This window comes from Notolabrus celidotus, chromosome 12, assembly GCF_009762535.1.
Source record: "Notolabrus celidotus isolate fNotCel1 chromosome 12, fNotCel1.pri, whole genome shotgun sequence".
Classification (NCBI taxonomy): Eukaryota; Metazoa; Chordata; class Actinopteri; order Labriformes; family Labridae; genus Notolabrus; species Notolabrus celidotus.
Genome location: NC_048283.1, coordinates 12,220,811 through 12,240,662, shown reverse-complemented (window position 1 = coordinate 12,240,662; position 19,852 = coordinate 12,220,811). Strand labels below are relative to the sequence as shown.

The following is a 19,852-nucleotide window of genomic DNA, read 5'->3' as shown; positions in this document are numbered from 1 at the left end:
TTCCTCTTAATGATACAGTGACAGATATTTCTGGGGATAGAGATCGACAGTTTGTAAAGTTTTTTCTCTGTCACTCTCTTAACCTGGAAGTGCAGAGACTGTCAAGCTGATGCATTCTTTATTAAGTCTCAGCTGGATTTGTCAACATGGTGACTGTCACCACAGTGATGATGTGCCGCAGCAGCAGCAGAGCAGGAAAATCTCCACATATTTCCCTCTGAACATGCCGACATCATGACCTGAGTGGAAGACAAACTGCTGTGTTAGCTGTCTGATTAGTCTGATTCTTAGTGTTTACTGCAGTGTGGAACCTTTGTGCTCACATGTGGTTTGCAGCAGTGTGAAGTGGGTGTACTACACAGTACTGGCATGCATAAATGAACCATCAGGTTTTTGTTGAAAGCAGCCGTGCCAGAGTTGGCCCCTGTGGCTTCTCATTAGACTTGCTAATACAGCTGAGCATAATTAGTGAACATTCTTGGATGTTGTATGTCAAGAAACCTTTGGCCCTTCTGAGCACTAACCTCCATCTCTGGATTTTTCTCCATCCTAGGTGCCCCATGCTACTCCAAACCCCCATCCTTGCTGGGCCCGTACCCGCGCAACCCACCCTTCGACTACCCCTGGGGCTTCAACCCCTACCTCCCAGGGGCCTTCTCTCTCAATAACTGCCCCAAACTGCCCCCTGGCTCGCTTTACCCCTCCCAGTTTTACCCCAACCCTTTGCAGAGCAGCCTTTCCCAGCTGCCTCACCCCTTCTCCTCCCTTCTCCCTCCAGGGGAGGCAGGTGGGGGTGAGAGGGGGGCAGCGGGGCAAACTGGAGGCACAAACGGCACGGCGGGTGGTCAACCAGTCAGACTGTGCCTGCCACCCTACCCAGGCCTGTCGCTGGGTCGGACAGACATTGGGGCATCATTGGGGGAAAGGGAGAGAGTGGAGGCAAATCCTCCAGGCTCGGTTTTGGGTCTGGGTCTGGGTCTTGGTCTGGGTTTGGGAGCAGTCGGACTGGGAGCCGGGACTGTGACCGGCCAGCAGAGCCCCACGGAAAGGAGAGGAGGAGGGCTGAAGCAAGATCCAGAGTCAGACTCAGACCTTGAGATCACAGATCTGAGCGACTGCAGCTCGGACAACGAGAACGAGCACGAGTTTGGCATCAGGAAGGAATCCAGCCTGGCGAGCCGATCACAAATACTGCTGGATGGGAAGAAAGGGAGCGTGCTGCCACCCATCTCCTCTCTTCCTCCGCCTGTGTCCCCACATCCTCTGAAGAGCATGATGCCCCTCTCTCCTCAACCCCCCTCCCTGCCTCCGTCGCTCTCCCCCTCCATTGCTCTGCATGACAAACACAGGGAGACAGAGACTCTCAAAATGATCCACAGCTAATACTTTCTCTCCTGCGTCCACCATCTTGCCAGTCTGAGCTCTGATAACTCTCTTTTTCTCTCCTTTCTTTTCTTGAAGACACTTTCCTGCTTTAAAATGTCAACTCTTGATGGACACTTTTTCCAGGGGAGGCAGTTATGTTCTTACCTCTAGAATTACTGTTTCCTTGTTTGCTGTGTATGTTTTTAACTCGCCCTGTAGTCCATTACACCGCAGACGTGTCTGTCATAAGTGTACATTTTTTGAGGGTGTAGGCTGTCCATATCACCATCTTGTCCTTTCTGTTTCGATCTCTCACACCAAATGATCGCTCCACGCTTTGTAGACTTGTTAAACGCGTTGCCAGCAGGACTTTACAATTTGCTGTCTGCTGTCGGCCGAGCTATGATGGAAGGCAGCGAGGTGGTAAATTACAGCACAGCAACGCTTGCACTGACAAACATTAACAAACAACATCCCTATACTAACAGAACAGAACAACAAATAATGCTCTGATCGATCCAATTTTACACATTTGTGCTGTAATTCTTGAGATTTGGACCATATATATATAATCACTATGAGTTCTGGGACATAGTCATATACTGCCACCTAGTGGTCTTTTCAGTCAGTGTCTCCTCATGAAATCATCTCATCTGCCGTTATCTTGAGACGAACGTTGTTGCAACTAAGTTTGTTTTGCACTTCCTTTGACTGATATTTTTTGAGGGTTAATTTCGATGTTAAATTCCTTATTTTGAATAGTGATGCCTGTGATAGTGTGTGAATATTTATTATTTTGTCCTGTGGTTCAAGTATTTCCTGCACATTTCCTTAAAAAAAGGGGAAAGAAAAAGAGAGCCAAGGAAGCTGGACCAATCTAGAAATTTGTATGAATATTTCTGTGTATATATTTTATTATTGTGTACATTACATTTAATTATTATTCAATATGATAAGATTTAGCTGTATTGTTGTGATTTAATTCAGTATTTAAACATGTTGGATAAATTATAAGCTTAGGTGTATCAAAGTTTAAATTATTAATGGCAGAAGATCTGCACTCTGAAGATGTTTTTCTATGATGAGGACAGAGTTCACAGTGGGAATCGTCTCTACCCCAATTAATTGTGCCCTTTGGTCATTTTTTGCCAGATGCCCATCGTACAAACCCTTTGGGTTCAAAAATATGCTGGTAGACTTATTTTTATAGTTAGCATTCACCAAGTGTAACTGTAATGTAATTAGTCTAATGTGAATAATATTGGTCTTTGCGTTCTCTTTTTTAAATTCTCCCCTCTAAATCTGTTTTTGATTATTTTTCAATCAGTGCTTTTTGTCCACACCACTAGCAGAGCAATTTGTTTTGCTCAAGGACACGCCAGTGTTGGAAAAATGATTCAAAAGCGGTTTATTTCTGCTCTAACAGATCTAATGAAACCACATCCTTTCAGCACAGAGTGAACACTAAACCATGTTGTACAGCTTCATAGCCTTTATATCCGATGGTTTGTCAAACAGTGGCGGTATACGACTCGTTGTGAAAGCTCTATTGTAAAGTTAATGTAAAGCTCTATGTTCGTTGAGTTGCTACAGGAAAAAGGCCTCCAGTCACCTCCATGTGGAGTTCACCAAACTAACAGCTGTAAATACTGTTTCCTCTGTGTGTATATGTGTGTGTACACATCCAAAAACGACAATGCAGTGCTTTTACCTGTCATCTTTTTGTTTTACTGTAAAGAGGAAAAATGGAGAGTGGCAAAAAAGAAGAAAAAGATTAATATCTTCAAAGCAATAAACATTATTCTGGATAGTGGACTGTTGTTGACTCTGGGTTTGTCGAATGGATTCATTGTGTGACATAGAGAAGCCAAATGCGTCTTTTTCTATTAACCTTTTTTTTGTTGAAAGTCTTCCCTTATGTTTTCTTTGACAGAGGTGTTAGACATCTATCCTTTGAAACAACCAACTGCTCTATCTTATTTATGAAAACTACTAATACTTTTACTTAGCAAATAACAATAACCGCTAACAGTGATGGCTCATCTCTGCCAAAATTACAGTAGTGGCTATTTTTTTATACTAGCTTAGTTTTTTACTTTGAAAGACAACCGTTATCCTAAAAAATAATAGTAATCGTCAGCACAACATCATATTGTAATTGCATTTTGAAAATGTATTTCTTTTGAATATCTGCATTTTTGTGAAAGCATCATTTTGACTTCAGGAAACTAAGGATTCAAAAGGAGAAGTTACATTTTTAGTTAGTTGAACTGACAAGATTTCTGTGATAACCCACCTCACTTGCCCTTTTGATTACATTACTGAGAGTCTTGATCAAGAATTGGAAAGTGACAGCTACTAGTGTCCTGTATTTTTACAATTTCCTATCTTAGTGTATTTATGTTATTAATCACTTTTCACTTTCAACGATTAGGTACAAATACAGACACACATCCTCCATGTTTTGATAATAATAGCACACAGAAAATATATAGTCTGCAGAACGTGTGCATACAACACTGACATGCCTGCATATTGTGTCATCGCTCAGGTAGATACACTTTTCAACACTGACTGTTGAGAAACCCTGTTTGCTTTATTTTGGGGCTTGTTTATTTCATTAACCATGGTATTTAATTCAGCTGTGCCATACTTCTAGTGAACTAAAATATTAGAATATTATTCAACACTTGTGCTGCTGATAAACAATAACAAACTATGTCAATTTTCTTTATTGCAATCATCTCCAAACGCCTCACCACTAACCAGGAAGTTAGTCATCAGAAAGCCAAAATTGTCAGACAGCATCTTAGATCATTTTTAAGCTGTAATCTAAGTGAGGCCTGCCCGTTAAATGGCTATTCACCTCCCTTCAATAAGGAGAAAATCATGATATGAGGCCTGAAACATGTCTAAGTATACTCATTTATAAAATGAGCACAATAGCTGCAACAACCATAAAATCTTAACGATCATCAATCACCATATTTACCCAGGAGTAGTCACTGAAAATGTGCCACAGTTCTACTGAACCAAGGTATTGATCAAGACCATGATCAAGACACAAACAATAAGGGGCCAACCAAGCAGGAAACGAACAGTTTCACTTCAGCTAAGGGGAGAGTTAAGGGGAGAAAAATCAACAAATGCAGATAAGTGCCTTAAAAATCTTGAAACCCCAACAATCCACTAATTCTCTGAAGTTAGCAAATAATATAAATGTCTGAGTTTAAAATAGGATATAAAAAGAATAAGATGTACATTGAAGTATTCTGGGAAATTGTGATGCTATAATTTGCAGAAGCCCCCAGTTTCTTCTACAAAGTTATATGTAGATGAAACCCTTTAAGTGCATTGTATACAAGAGACAAACAATAAAATCTCTCCATGAAAACTAATTTGCTAATTTGCATGTGACAATAAAGACCACTGAAGGGGAATTATTTTGCCACCTGTTGTCTCCCGAGGTTGGAAATAAACTTTGATTTTATTCTGTTGCGACAGGTTTTAATACTGATGTTGTTTTTTGACTAACTACAGAGATGTTTGTGAATGTCCATCACAGCTAGTCAGTGCAGGCTCAAATTGTGTTCAGTTCAGTCAAACTGCGGCTAAGAAGCGATTGTGTCATGTTCATGTTTCTCCACAAGGTGGCGAACAATGGCCAGAACAGCAGCGAGGCACCCAGAGAGATAAGAGGGGAGTACAGTTTGATCTCTGGTATCAACTATGTAAACACTTACTTTGATTTCACGATATTCAAATGTTCTTTGTGGTGTTTAAAGATTTGCTATCCGTTCACAGTTGCGTCATTCACGAGGGAAAAAAATATGAATGATGCAATTGAGCTGCTAAAAAAGACAAAACATTATTTGAGACTAAAATAGAATCAATACAGCAGATATGGGTTACTGGATGGGAAATATGAGACCCTCTTTAAGAAAAACAACATAGTGTGAGATAAGTAACTAAATGCATTGGCATTCCTAAAAGTAACGCAGGACATTTTTAAGATAGGATAGAAAAAACAAAATTTTGTTATCTTCTTTTTGCATGCAAAAGGCAGAACTTTATCTTTGACTTTCCTACAAATGTATTCTACTTTAATTACAAAGCATCTCAGTACATATGATTATGTGTAGGCTACATTTTTGGTACATTTAAAGCAACCTTTCAAAACTTAACGTAAACATGCTAAAAACAAACAGAGGCTACAATGGATCAAAATGAAGGGAGACACCAGGGTATTTGAAGGGGCATTATTTTAATTAATATTTTAGTAATTGCTTTAACCTTTTTTAAAAAAATCTTATTTAGTTATTTATTTATTTATCTATCTATTTCTTGTATTCTTCTGATCTTGTTACCGCTACCTTATTTTTAACTTTTCTTTACACTATTACTTATCTTATTAATTTTACTGTATTTATTTTATTTTTAAGTATTTTATCTATTATCATGCCTTTTATAATTTTACCATTGCTGTTGTTTTCTGTCAATCTGTTATTCTGTAAAGCACTTTGGGCTGCAGATGTTTTACTGTATGAAAGGTGGTATATAGCTCTTACATCCCTGTTATATTGTTCTACTGGTTCAGTAAATTCTTTAAAAATGTTGTTTCTTCCTCTCCCCAACTATATATATATATATAGATATATATATATATATATATATATATATATATATATATATATATATATATGTATGTGTGTGTGTGTGTGTGTGTGTGTGTGTGTGTGTGTGTGTGTAACTGGTTCTTATCTGAATAGATCTTTCAGTTTCGCAATCCTATTTAAGTACTTACTATGTTACTGCTGTTAAAAATGTGTGTCCATAAATAATAGTCATGTTAATAATTTAAGACCAGAGTTTACTGTACAGAAGCTTGTGGCTGCAGTTTTTAGACTGTTTACACACGGCACCAGGCCACACTTTTGTTAGATGTTTTATGAAAGAGTTTTTTTTCTATACAAATATTTGATGTATGTTGGGCTGTTACTTGTACTCCCTGATTTAATATGTGGCCAAAATGGTATTTAGTCAGGATTGTGCAGTTCTTGTGATTTTTTTATGTCTTTATCAGGAGAGGAGAAGGGGGAAGTTTGAAGGAACTAAAAAAAAAAAAAAAAAAAAAAGAAAGTGCTTCTTTTGTCTATACAAAAGTCAAGTTTGACTTCAGTGTATACCCGTTGTAAGGAATAATAATATGTAAATTGAAATGTGAAGAATGTTTTTTTGCAACACTCAAAAAAGAAAAAAAAGAAAGGTGCTATATAAATAAAGTAGAGTTGAGTTGAGGGTATTAAACCAATGACGGAGCCAGGGGGTGACCCGGGGTGGCCATGGACACCTCTGAAAACTGATTGGCCACCCCAGTGGCCACCCTGAATTTCTTAAACATGATTGGCCATTTCAGAGGCATTACTTATATTGAAATTAGTTATTGTGTTGTTGTGTTTCAACAAGCTGCAGAGACAGTAGTTTCTTTGCATTTGAATATTGTTTTTGTTAATGCTTTGACTTTGGACAATCATCTTCATTTTGAGTCCTCAAAGAGTTCACTTCAGCACATTTAAGTGTTGACACTCTGTCGAGTTACATTTTTAATCTTAACATTAGAAATCTACAAATGTGTAACACTTGTTAAATTATTCTATGAAAAGAAGTTAAAGTAGATGTGATTATTGGAGGTAACCCTACTAGGTTTGGGGCAAGCCCCTAATGTTTTCCACGCCTGGCCACCCCTTAACAGTCAGTGCCCCTGTTTAGCCACCCAGGTCCAAACTGTCTGGCTCTGCCACTGTGTTCAACCGATGGGCTAATAACATGGCCGTGGGAAGTAGGGGTGTTGAGGGTGCTGCAGCACCCCCTGTTGGAAAAGGCATCACACATTTTTTTCTGAATGCATAAATAAGTTGAAATAAATACATTAATTAACACAATAAAACAGTTTTTTAAAATCATTTTCATTGTATTATTTTTTGAAAATGTAATGCCTGAGGAAGATTTGAGAAATTATTATAACAATCTTAAAAAAAATGTTCATTTTAAAATAACCCGATGCCTGGGCCCTGTGTGTGTGCCTGCCTAAAAACTGAACGTATTTGGATAAGTTCTGTTCAATGCGCTTTACTGCCTTATGGGTCTGTTTTACCAGGTTTGGCTTGTATGCTCTTTACTGTACAACAGGGTATGGAAGTTGCAAGTCGGTCATTTGATACCTATTAAAGTAGCCTGTATTATAGTCGTTATTGATGTGAATTTATAATGAAAAGTTCTCTTGAAAGCTTGTATTCAAACCAGATAAATAAAAATAAAATGTATGTGCGCTATAGCCTATCAGTTGCATACGTAACCTAAATGCAAAAAGAAAAAATATTACACCTCTTACTACAGCACCCCCAACTTAAAGCCACTTCCCACGGCTCAGGCTAATAATGTAAAGTGCTATAACATTATTTAAAAATTTTTTTTTTACATATGGCTAATAATGTAAAGTGCTATAACATTATTTAAAAAAAATATTGTACATATGCAGACTTCACCAAATGTATGTCAAAACTTTAAGTTTCTCACAATAAATCATGGATGATGTGCAAACGTTAATATCACTTTTACACATTGGAGTTCAGAGCAGGTTCAGAGTAGCAGAAAGTTTGTGGATCAAGGGGGGGAAAGGTTTGTGTGTAACACACTGCGGAAACAATCCGTTAAAACACTTACTTTTTCAATACTGTCACTAGAACAGAACACAACATGAAACCAGTACAAAAAAATTACTTCAGTTGGAAACATTTGTGCATTTGAGCGGATAGTTTTTATCTTCATTGTTTTTTACCTTCTAATAACTCAGTGCGTTTTTTTTTTGCGTGTGTACTTCCGCGTACAATGTTTTTTTCCCACTGACACACGACAACTTTCCAACAGGAAACCTATCAGACGCTTCGACTGTCGTTTTCTCTGTATTTAAGGGTGAGTATTGTATTTAAACTCTATGCTGGGGTTCATGAATAAGAGGTTGAACTTTAATGGCTTTGTGCAGTTAATTTAAAGTCGACATGGATATTTGTTTTACCGAGAGAAACTGCTTAACCCCCTTTACCCTCCCCTGCTGCAGCAGCGCGAGAGAGTCCACATACAGGAATGTAGTGCTCGACTCTCTGCATGCACATACCTCCTTCTCTTTGGATTAAAAGAACATTTTGATAACTTTAGTGGACATTTTGTTTGATAAATGCGGTGCCGGAATTGCTCTGACATTTGTTCTGCATCTTAAGTCTGTGTCAGGAGGGTGGAACAACTTCAGGTAGCAGAGTTTGACCGTGTGTACTTTCTGGGAAAGTCATACAGGGTTTTTTTTTTTTTACGACGTTTAGGACTGATCTCAAACTGCAAATCACTTTAATATTCTCAAAGGGAGTTATGATGTGTCATTGGTAGTCAGAGGGGAATTTATAGCTGGTGACCTTGTGCAATTTTATTTTCTTCGAGAGTATCCTTCTGACATTTATCAACAGTTCTGTGCTTGTTTCTCATAAGGAAAACAAGGGTGTGACATATAAACCTGTGTGTCTTTCTAGTAGTTTTACCACTCTGTCCATTGGTATGGGAGCCAAAAGTGGACATGCATCCATACATGTCATCTTCCTTTGATGATGAGGACATTTCAGTTGCACCTAGATGGCAACTCAACATCAGATGATCTGATTTACATCCTCAGAGTTGCAAAAAATGGCTAAACTAACCTGTTTTGGTGAGGTGTCATGTCATGGTCTCACTGTAAAATGATCCTTTCAGTACAAGAAATCAAGTGTTGTTAACTTGAGATGAATTAATATGTCATAATGGGAAAACCAGCTTTGATATTCTGTTAAATTCTAACAAAAATCCACTACATGTTGTCTTCCTTTGATGATGAGGAAACTTCAGTTGCACCTAGATGTCAACTCAACATCAGATGATCTAATTTACATCCTCAGAGTTGCAAAAACTGGCTAAACTAACCTGTTTTGGTGAGGTGTCATGTCATGGTCTCACCTGGTCTCACAGTAAAATGATCCTTTCAGTACAAGAAATCAAGCTTTGTTAACTTGAGATGAATTAATATGTCATAATGGGAAAACCAGCTTTGATATCCTGTTAAATTTGAACAAAAATCCACTTATAATAACAGACAAAATACAATGTAAGGATGCAGTCCCCTTTGGGCCTCTGTATATTTGTAACAATAGCTCTCAGCAATGTGATTAGAGATTAAAGTAATCAGTGCCAGATCAAGCTTTGTGTTTTCCTCTCATTTACCCATCAGCGTTGTTTTTGTATGGCATGAAAAGAGGCTACAAACATGCAGCACAGAATAGCCCCTCCACTACCCCCCTCCTCTGCTCCTATAGGCCTACCGCTCACTCATTTGGTCAGCCTATATAGAGTGGGGGTTTGAGTGCAGACAGAGCTCAGTAATTAGTGTCTGCTGATAATTGATTAGCCCTGATGATATTGCCCTGTGAAACAGAGGACATTGCCTGTGAAGAATAGGCAAGAGTTTCCTGTGCTCAGAGGAAGCTGCAATTACTGTACATCTACAAGTGTGGCTTTATTATCACACTGCAGTCATTAACTACAGACGGGCTGGAACAGCGTGGGTTGCCAGTTATTCGTCATGTTTTCATTAATCTCTCCTCAAAGAAGAGCAACGGTTGCATAGCCAGGTTGCCAGTCCAGTTTGTCTTATTTTTGCTTCTCTGACTTTGCCTCCTCTGGAGGGGGGGGGGGTTTAGTCTGAAAAAGGAGCTCCGTCTGAGCAAACTGATATTTCCTGTTGATTTTAATAACATTTGGGTTTGCTTGGTTGTTCCACGTTGCGGTGCACGTTGTAGGACTTCGCAGGCAGACGTTTGTGGAGACTGTGACGTGTTCCCAGTGAGCCTCTGCACCCCAGAGGCCCCATGTGAAGCAGGCCCTGCCACTTCCTGTTACGCTCTGCTAGAGGAGAGGAGCCCTGCACTTGTCATCTCTCTCTCTCTCTTTCTCTCTCTTTCTCTCTTCACATTTTACAAGTGCAGGCTTGTCTAGAGCCCAAGGGCTACCTTCTCTTCCTTTTAAAGGAATGTTGGCTATTTAATCAGAGTTGCTGTGCCGCTGTCTCCCTCACTGTCTCGGGCTCTCTCGATTGTTACAGGCCTACATTAAGTCACCAGCATGCCGCTGCCCCTCGTAGCATTGCAAGACGTACTCTGATGAAGATAAAGTGAGACACTACTGTCTTAATTAGCCTCTGTGAGAAAAACCCAACAACTGTGATGACAGGTAATGGCACCCACCTCTGGAACAGCCAGGGGGTGTCCTAAGGGCCTGGAGCTGTGTAGCAGGCAAGCTAATAATTTACTGTAGTCAGGGCCGGACTTCAAAGGGAACACAGGTATTCTTCTCTGGCTGCGTTCAGATTGACGCACAGGCTGCAGATAATGAGAGACAGAGCCGACTGCAGGGCTCTGCTTCTCTCCACGGGTCAGAAGTGAAATCTACTGATTCCACCTGAATGAGCTCAGTGGGTGAGGTGGGGTGAAGATACTAAAGTGTGTGTGTGTGTGAGTGTGCATGAGTGCATGCAAAGTAAAAAGGGAAGATGGTCATGTTGTGCAATACCCTCGGCACAACCACTGACCTCGAACCCAAGCAAGGTGAGACACTGGAAGGTTATAGCAGATGTTTCAGCATATCATAGATCAATGATGTGTGAATACTGTATTTGTCAGTAGTATATTTGTGCATAGATGTTCTCTTAAACCATTTCTAATTCTTTGAGGTAGTTTAGTAAATTTACAGGCAGTGTATTGTCTGTTACTACTTTAATAACTGAATGAGCCTCAGGTAGAGATTGTAGTCAGTCTACTTTATTTTGAAAGGGTCCTTTAAAGCTAGTGTTGGTAGCACAGACTGTATAAAATATGGACGTAGTATCTGTGATGTCACCCATGTTATTGAGCGCTGTTTTGAGGCCAATCGACGGCGGCAGCCATATTGGAAATGCGGAACTCAACCAGGCATAGTGTGATGTAAAGAGGCAGAGTTTGAGCCTCTTAGCCAACAGCTATGTGTTCCTGACCGGGAGTCAAGTCAGTCATGTCCTTATTTGGGCAAAACTTGTAATCTTAATATCTTCTGAACCATGGCTTTAAAAAAAAATTCACCCCCCGTACATTGTGCTGATAGAGACATTAGCTACGTAGAGCCAAACCATTTTTTTTAACCAGGCTGTAAACATGTTTATTAATGCTGCAAAGTGTCTATGTGGTTTCCGGTGTTTCTGCAACGAGCGCCGCTGATCCGCGACCATATGATCGTGACTAATTCAAAACCAGTCCTTAGCACATTGTTTGTGTTTTGCACTACGTCATCTCATGTCTCACTCAGGGGTAAAAAAACACCAAAACATTATCATAGTGAAAGTTAAAAACACAAACAAACATGAAAAGTACGCGCAGGAGGCGGGCAGAACGGCAGGAAGGGATTTGATTGGTTTCATATTTTGGCTCCTGGTTGCAGGGATTGGTTGGTGTTTTCCCAGGTTTAATATTTGCTTTTTTTTTGCTCTTTTTTAAGAACACATTATATATTGATTGCCATCGGGACATAAAGATCATTTTAACCAGTATAACAAAAAAGTGTATCTAAATCTGACTACCAACCCCAGCTTTAACAGATTCTATAAGAGAATAATCTGAAGACAGCTGCTTAAAAATAATCTAACACTAAAACAGATGGGGTCTTTGCAGTTACAGGCACATAGCTGTGAACAAGATCATTAATGATTATTGACCAATGTTTGGTGTCTTTAGTTTCAGAGTAATGCTGTCGACATTGTTTGACCACTGTCACACTGTAATAACTTGTTGGACTTAAATAAAACAGTCTTTGTTCATGTTATGTAACAAAGTGCTATTAGTACTATGATGACTCAAAATATCTGATCTAAAAGAGATGTTACTATTAAGGATTGAGCCAGTGTTCTTGTTATTTTATTCCCCAGTCAGTATTCGGCCTTTCTCTGTAAAGAAGACTATGTCATGTTTTGTTATTGCACTGGTATCAGAGAGGTTCAGGGTATCAGCCAACATTGCAGCGTTGGTACCAAAATCATGAAGTAAAAATGTGTCAACATGGTTTGTTGTTTTCTTAAAAGCTCTTGTGATGGTTTGTTGAGAGATGGATTCTAATCTGAATGGTGAAAATTAAGCAGCAGATGCCAACATATCCTGACTAAATATGGGCCAAGCACTTGATCCTAATGTTCCAGCTCTATTATATCTTTAATTCCCCTTGTGCTGGGTAAATTCCAAGCAGCTACCCCTGGTGTTAACAATGGAACCAATGTGGTAGTGCAAAATAATGCACTTCGTATACAGAGGGTGAAGTTTTCAATATATCTCTTCCATTAGAAGAGTCTAGGAGTTTTGCATTATTTGGGGTGTGGCTGATTTGACTGACAGGTGGTACATAGCTGCTTCTCAGGAGGCCTCAACTCCACCTCTTCCGCAGTTTCTCCTTTAGCTGAAGTAAAGTCGGTGTCAAATTTTCTAATGTGGCGGGTTGCCTGTTAAGTCCTGTGCCACATGTATAGAGGCTATAGTCCTCAGGGCAGCAACGAGGGTTCAGTCCCGACCAAGCAGCAACCTCCGGTCTAAAAATGTGTCCAATGCGGAAGTGTTAAAAACTGCAGTTTATCGAGGATCCGCTTAAGGCTGACACCGGAAGTACCGGAAACCACATACACACCAATTCCAAAAAGACGATCTTTACTGCAGAAATAAACTTGTTTACAGCCTGGTACAAAAGATGAGTGTAGTCTGGATAGCTAATTTCTCGATCGGCACACACTGTAGGGGGGTGCATTTTTTTCTACCGCAGCAATTTCAGAGATATTGAGATTCCGAGTCTTCCAATGAGAGGCACAGCTGACTTGATTGACAGGCGGGAACACTAGCTGTTGGCTAGGAGGCTCAAAGGCCGCTCTTTACGTCACAATCACTCGCCAGCAGCAATATGGCTACTGCCGACGATTGGCCTCAAAACACCTCTTCAGAAACAGATGGGTGACGTCACGCATACTACGTCCATATTTTATACGGTCTATGGTCCCGACCCACGGCCTACTCACTCCCCCAGTTTCCTGTTCTATCAGCAGACCTAACCTCTCATTAAAAGCACCAAAAGCCTCCAAAATAAGATGAAAAAAACAAACATTTTTGGGTATCACAACCCCTTCTTTAAAAACCATTGTTTGACATCACTGAGAATACATCCATGTTTCCACAGTCTATGGAAAAAAAATATCTTAAAGAAGCCCAAACTGAGATAACCCAGAAGACATCATCCGGCTTGCTTTCTCAGGCTTTTGAAAGTCTAGGTCAAGTGGGAAAAACAACATTTGACCACTATATCTTTCCAGTTGGAAACATGAGGGAAACATTGAGCTGAATGATTACAGATGTTATACACCTTTTATATAAATGACGCATCATGGTTTCAAGTCATTGAATTAGGGTTGGGTACCATTTTTATTTTATCTATTTTGATTCTGATTCCAGTTCCAGTTCCTATACTACTTTCGACATTGGTTCTTATACATTCTTGATTCCTTTTCCATCAGTGTTGGAGAATAGAAAACAACAACAACAACAAAAACAAGGTATTTTAAGGACAAAAAGTAGCCTGTCTTTATCGTTGGAACATTTAAGCTCTCAAACTGTGTCAAGGATTTGTCTTTTTTCTTTCATTTATAAAAATAAACATGACTCTTTCAGGTTATCTCTGTAGGAACCAGGATTGCAGGGTGCTGTATGAACATGTATCTAACAGAAGTATATTTTAAATACTTGTAGACTTGATTTGTTTACTTCAGTGTTATTGCCGACATGAGCTCATCGAGTTTTGTACCTGGGTGTTGCTAAAGTGGCAATTGCTAGCTGTGCCAAGGAACAGGAGACCACAGCACATCAGATCATGCCATATTAAAGTAAATGCTTCGTCATATTGGACGTACTTCCCGTCTTGCACAAATTGTCTTTGTCACATGTGTTGCACTTTGCTGTGTCATTATCTTTTCAGTGAAGCTTTGCGAAACTTTTGATCCCTTGCTGTGGTTCCCTATGATCCTCTTCTCCCAACTTTGTTGACATACGGTGTCACAAATGACTCGATGTTTCATCAGCACAGCAGGTCCAGGCAGATTAGTACAACTTCTGTGGACTGCAAAAATCCCACTGAGGTTTAATCCTGAAAGATTGATGTTGCTGTTGGGAACCAAAAAGTGGAACCAGACTTGACGTGCCTTATCCAATCCATGAATATCAGAAATTTGAAACTGGTACCGAGTTAGATTCTTGATACCCAAACTTACATGGCACCTTTGGCTCAAAGTCATTTAAATCAAGACAACACACAGGTTGTTGTTGACATGACTTATTCTCAGACCATCCATTATGAAGCTTAAACATTACCTCCACGGTTAGGTAGTTGTGTCAGCTCATTCACAGGACAGTGGTTTTAAGTTGCTGTAGCACACGGGCAGCTCAGTGTGTTCACCTGCCAATCTCTGTCTTCTCTCTGTAGTCATTCAGGACCACTTCAGTCAAACCAGCTCTCTGCTCAGTATGTGTGGTCAAACCATGGGCCATGTGTGAGACATGTGAGTCATGTGTGCACAGCTTGGATAAACTCTACAACTGGATGACCCCTTTAAGGGCCAAAACAAATGCAGCCAATCTCAGTGTAAGTGTTTACGTGCCCTCACACTTGATGATAACAGGATTTCGTACAGACAGTATTCTCTTTGCAGCAGCCCTCCTGTTCCTCACACTCTGAAAAAAGGTAGAAAATGGAAAGAGTTACATCCGTCTGTTCAAGTGTGAGTCAGAGAGATGGCTAAGAAAGCTGATGTGACCGAGAGTGTTTGAGTGAGTGAGAGAGAGGGAGGAAACAGAGAATGAGCTCTTTCATTTGAGGGTCAGGGTGGAAAAAGCGAGACTGGACTCCATAGATGATGTTTACTCTGGAGGAGTGAAGGATGGGGGGTATGGAGGGGTGAAAGGTCCTCCAGTCTGAGAGAGGGTGTGCAGACAATTTGATGACTGTTAGCACTCGGGCCTCAAAACATGAGGCTGTCTTGTATTTGTTATATTGTTGTAAATGTCATGATCCTACAAACACATAATGATGGCACTTTTTAAATGATAAATCCGGAAACCCATTTACATTTTGAAGCTTCATTATTTAAATCTGATTAAATGTAACACCACCACTTGTATAAATGTCACAGGTAAATTGCTCATAATTTAACTCAACAGTTTCTGCTTTATTTGTCGTGCCTTTTCTTCTTCTTGTATGTGTTTTCTTCTAAAATTGATTATTACTTTACTAATTCATTGTAGAGAAATGGCTCAAGTTCTATGGATTCATTTTTGCAGTTTTCAAATAATTTTCATAGTAGCATTTGAAAATGATTTAAGTATCCCAGGGCAGGATTTGGTTTTTTTTTCCAAAATGAGCAATTGAAAAATTGGGTTTGGTTGATTTTTGACATCTTATAACAATGAACAGAGAAAAAAATTCAACATAGTACTGATGAAGACAGTTATTGTAAGTTGTTGCCTGAAAGTGCTTACTGAAAACCAAATGAGCCAAAAGTGCTCCAGTTCACATTTAAGTTCAAGTTATTTATATATCCTAAAATCACAAAATTTGGGTGAAAAAATTTATGTTTTCAAGAACATGTTATTTTTTTCAGCTTTTCAATCAATCAATCAATCAATCAATCAATCAATCAATCAATCAATCAATCAATCAATCAATCAATCAATCTTTATTTGTATAGCGCCAAATCACAACAAACGTTATCTCAAGACGCTTTTACAAACATAGGAGGTCTAGACCACTCTATGTCAATATATATCTAATCTATCAGAATATATTTTTAAAAAAAAGAAATGTTCATCAAAGACGACAGCTTGGCCATAATCCTCCTGTCAGCCACCACCTCCACAGGGTCCAGGACTGAGCTGGCCTTCTTTACCAGTGTGTTCAGTCTTGCTCTCCTGTATCCTGTCCGCCCACAGCAGGTTTAATCCTTCCAATGTGGTGTTCGTGTCCGGTGTTAGCTATGTTAGCATGATGCTACTCTGCCAGTACTTTTGCACATATGACACAATACAATGTTTCCTTACTTTACGTTACGTTACGTTATGTTACATTACAATACTGGGATTCGATGAGATACAATTCGACATGATACCAAATGATACGTTACGTTATGCTACATTATGTTACGTGATGATTCACTACCACGATTCGATGCTAGACAATATAATATGATACCAAATGCTATTTTACGCTACGTTACGCCACGCTACGTTATGCTACATTACAATACAAAACATTACGATACATTACAATAGGATACATTACGATACAATACATTACGATACAATACATTACGATATGATGCCTTACACTTACAATACGGTACGATACAGTATAATACTGTACAATGCAATTCTATACAGTACCATACAACACTTAATTGTACCCTTAGGGAATTGTGTCTTGAGTTCAAGATCTGCACACATTTAGCTGCCTTCATATCAGCTTTATTAAATAAAAACAATGAAAACAAACAACAATCCACACATTCAAGTAAATACCAATGAAATCCACAAGCAATAATCTGTATATTGCACATTATCCATTTGCACATATTCCATACTAAAGACAACATGATTAAGTGAAAAAGACAACATGATGACACTCTTACGCATGAAGCACTCTTTAAAAATTGGAGTTGTTTGCATGGGAGACTCTGTATTTTCCTTCACCTAATCTATCAAATGACTAATAATTGGTCACTTTTAATACTAAGCACTATAAGTCTTAAGTCTGTATCTTGGGAGCTCTGATACATATAGGAAATTAAGTTGTTTCCAGCCTGTTGTGGCTCTAAAGAATCTATAGAAAAATACATTCATTGCCTCAAGTGTTGTCATATGAGTCAGCTTTGTTTTAATGTGCCGTTGGAAAGAAGGGAGCAAACCAAACCTCTGTTTCCAACTTGTTTTCTCTGCAAGAGGCTAGCAGCTTGAGGCTACATATGCTGCAGCTCGCCTAACATACGCAAATCTCCAAATGTACTGTATGTGGTTGAGTTGCAGCGATTGCATACTCTCAGCTATCAGTGGTGTTCTTTTTCTTGCCTAAATAGTGTTATCAAAGTAAAGTCAGTGTCATTATGTCATTGAGGGTATTACAATGGATCAGTTTTATCAGTGTAAAGAAATACTGTAGATATAAGATAAGATATACTTCATTTGTATCAGTGATGAATATTGAACAGCCACTTTGTTTACAGACCCATCCTCCGAAACAGAAGAATGCTGCATGTCTGCATTGCACTCTGTCAGACTAAAGTTAGCATTAAGCACTGAGGTGTTCTTGTGTGTAAGTGCAAATGCATTTTTGGCCTCAGATATGACAATGCGGATATTAGTCTAAGAAAATATTCAGTCAGGGGATTTTATTATCTTCTATCTTCCTGGTTAAGTGGCAGTGTATGATCTGCAGCGAATAAACACTGAACCCAAATACGCACAATTCACCGCAACACACCGCAATCATTGAGGACTGCTTTTTGTCCCGAAATCAGAAGTTTCTATCTGGCCTTTGCAATTACTGCGCCAATCACAGTCGTAGACAAATGCTCACAAACACACACACACACACACACTCACACACACACACACACATGGAAGCAGTTAGAGCAAGCTGGAGGTTCACTGTGAGCTGCCAATCCATGCCAGTCGATTGGCCCTGGCCTATCGAATGTTTCCATGAAGCAAATGACCTCTATATGGGGACAGGCAGAGAGAGATGGAGGGGGTAGGAAAGAGGGGCGTTGGAGGGGGTTGGTTTGGGTGGGGGTGGCAGTATGTTGGAGCAGGAAAGTGAAGTGTACTTTGGCTCCAAGGAGAGACAAGGAAAAAATGAAGAGGAGGTGTGTGTTGAGCCTCGGTGAATACGCACGGCTGTGTGCGTACAGAAGGGAGTAGCTTGTTATTCGTGGTACCTTGTTGAACATCATCATCAAAACGCTGGGAAGTCGTGCTCGGATTTGGGGGATGGGGGGGGAGCAGCAGGGGAATGGTTCAGCATCATTAAAAACCTCTGAGAGCGATGTCTCTTCAACTGAAATCATATGTAGAGAAGGTCAGTGATTCTCTGCAGTGATGGTGTCCAAATAAAACCATCAAGTAAAGGTCATTGCTGTAAAACTCTCAGAGATGTGCTGCAGAGAGTCTTTTTTGAAACCGCGAGGCATTCAATGATATGATCCCTTTCTGCTTAAAGCTGTGAAAAAGAACAACATTTAAGGTAGGATCCTGTCAAGCAATGAAAAGACCCGCCTGTGCTTTTCCCCGCACTGCTGGGCATAATCTTATTTTAGCCACTACGTAATGGTCATTAAATTACATAATTGGCCCTTGTCTGCCGGCCATGAATGCACTGGCTGTCTAGATGCGATCGCACAAGGGACGGTTTTATTTAAAGCCAAGGTGTAGGAGAAGAAGGCGGGACAGGGAGAGAGAGAGAAATAGAGAAATGAAGAGAAGATGCAGAATGAAGAGAAAAGATGGTAAAAAAAAAAAGGATGTGGTAGTCAAAAAACACGAGGTAAAAAAATGTGTTAGAGAGCGTTTTCTCCACCGCAGAAGTTACTGCCTCTCACCCTCGTACACTGATGTCACTTCCTGTGCGCACACACTGCTCTGCTATCTTCTGTATCTCTGTTGTTTGCTCACTGTCAGTACAGTGACAAGATATCTGGGATAACGTTGCCCTCAGAAATGTTCAGACCACTATTCTTGTACTTGCTAAACATTAAATCACGTTTTTATCTTGAAATGTCTTATCTGTGTGAAGTGAAAAGCAGCATATCTTTTAATCAGGGCACTGTTTGTAGAATAATTTAAGACGCCCGTGTCGTCTGGTGGCATAATGTGTTCAAAAGTCAAACCTTTTGAAGGTTATTCTTCACTTACAGTACGTGTAGCGGGTTGCGTTCAGGTTACATTTCAAGAAAGCTCAGAATCAGAGCAGGTTGAGGTTGATGTGTTCTGTCTTTTGTGTGGGTCAACAGCACTACACACTACACACAGGTCCTCTTCAGGCTGCAAAGTATGAGCCACAGGTGATAGTTATTTGTGATCGGCAATGAAAGGCATTGATCGGCATACACCGATCACATACTTTTTCACAGAAATCGGCCGATAATGATCGGTGGCCGATCGATCGGAGCATCCCTAGTTTCTGATTATCATACAGCAATACAATGTCGAGACCGGTCTTGAGACCGCTTATTTTAGGTCTCGGTCTCATCTCGGAATCGAAAGCATTTTTACTCTGTCTTGTCTCGGTCTCGGACTGGGCGGACTCCGTATTT

At 39.8% G+C, this 19,852-nt stretch overlaps 2 protein-coding genes across 13 annotated transcripts in view; both read left to right on the top strand.

Moving 5' to 3' along the window:
* The window catches only part of erfl1 (Ets2 repressor factor like 1), a 105,693-nt gene extending 102,515 nt beyond the window's left edge, over positions 1-3,178 (top strand). For all 5 annotated transcript variants that reach the window (XM_034698763.1, XM_034698762.1, XM_034698761.1 and 2 more), the window contains one exon: positions 554-3,178. In XM_034698763.1, the coding sequence (XP_034554654.1) occupies positions 554-1,383 (830 nt within the window). In that variant the 3' untranslated portion in view covers positions 1,384-3,178. The remainder of the gene's footprint in view (positions 1-553) is intronic.
* A 4,875-nt stretch (positions 3,179-8,053) lies between these two features.
* arhgef1b (Rho guanine nucleotide exchange factor (GEF) 1b) overlaps positions 8,054-19,852 on the top strand; it is a 55,330-nt gene continuing 43,531 nt past the window's right edge. For 7 of the 8 annotated variants that reach the window (XM_034697178.1, XM_034697184.1, XM_034697181.1 and 4 more), the window contains exon 1: positions 8,072-8,337. The gene's annotated coding sequence lies outside the window, so the exon portion shown is untranslated. Of the gene's footprint in view, positions 8,338-19,852 lie in introns of all 8 variants that reach the window. The other variant, XM_034697182.1, reaches the window with a different exon arrangement.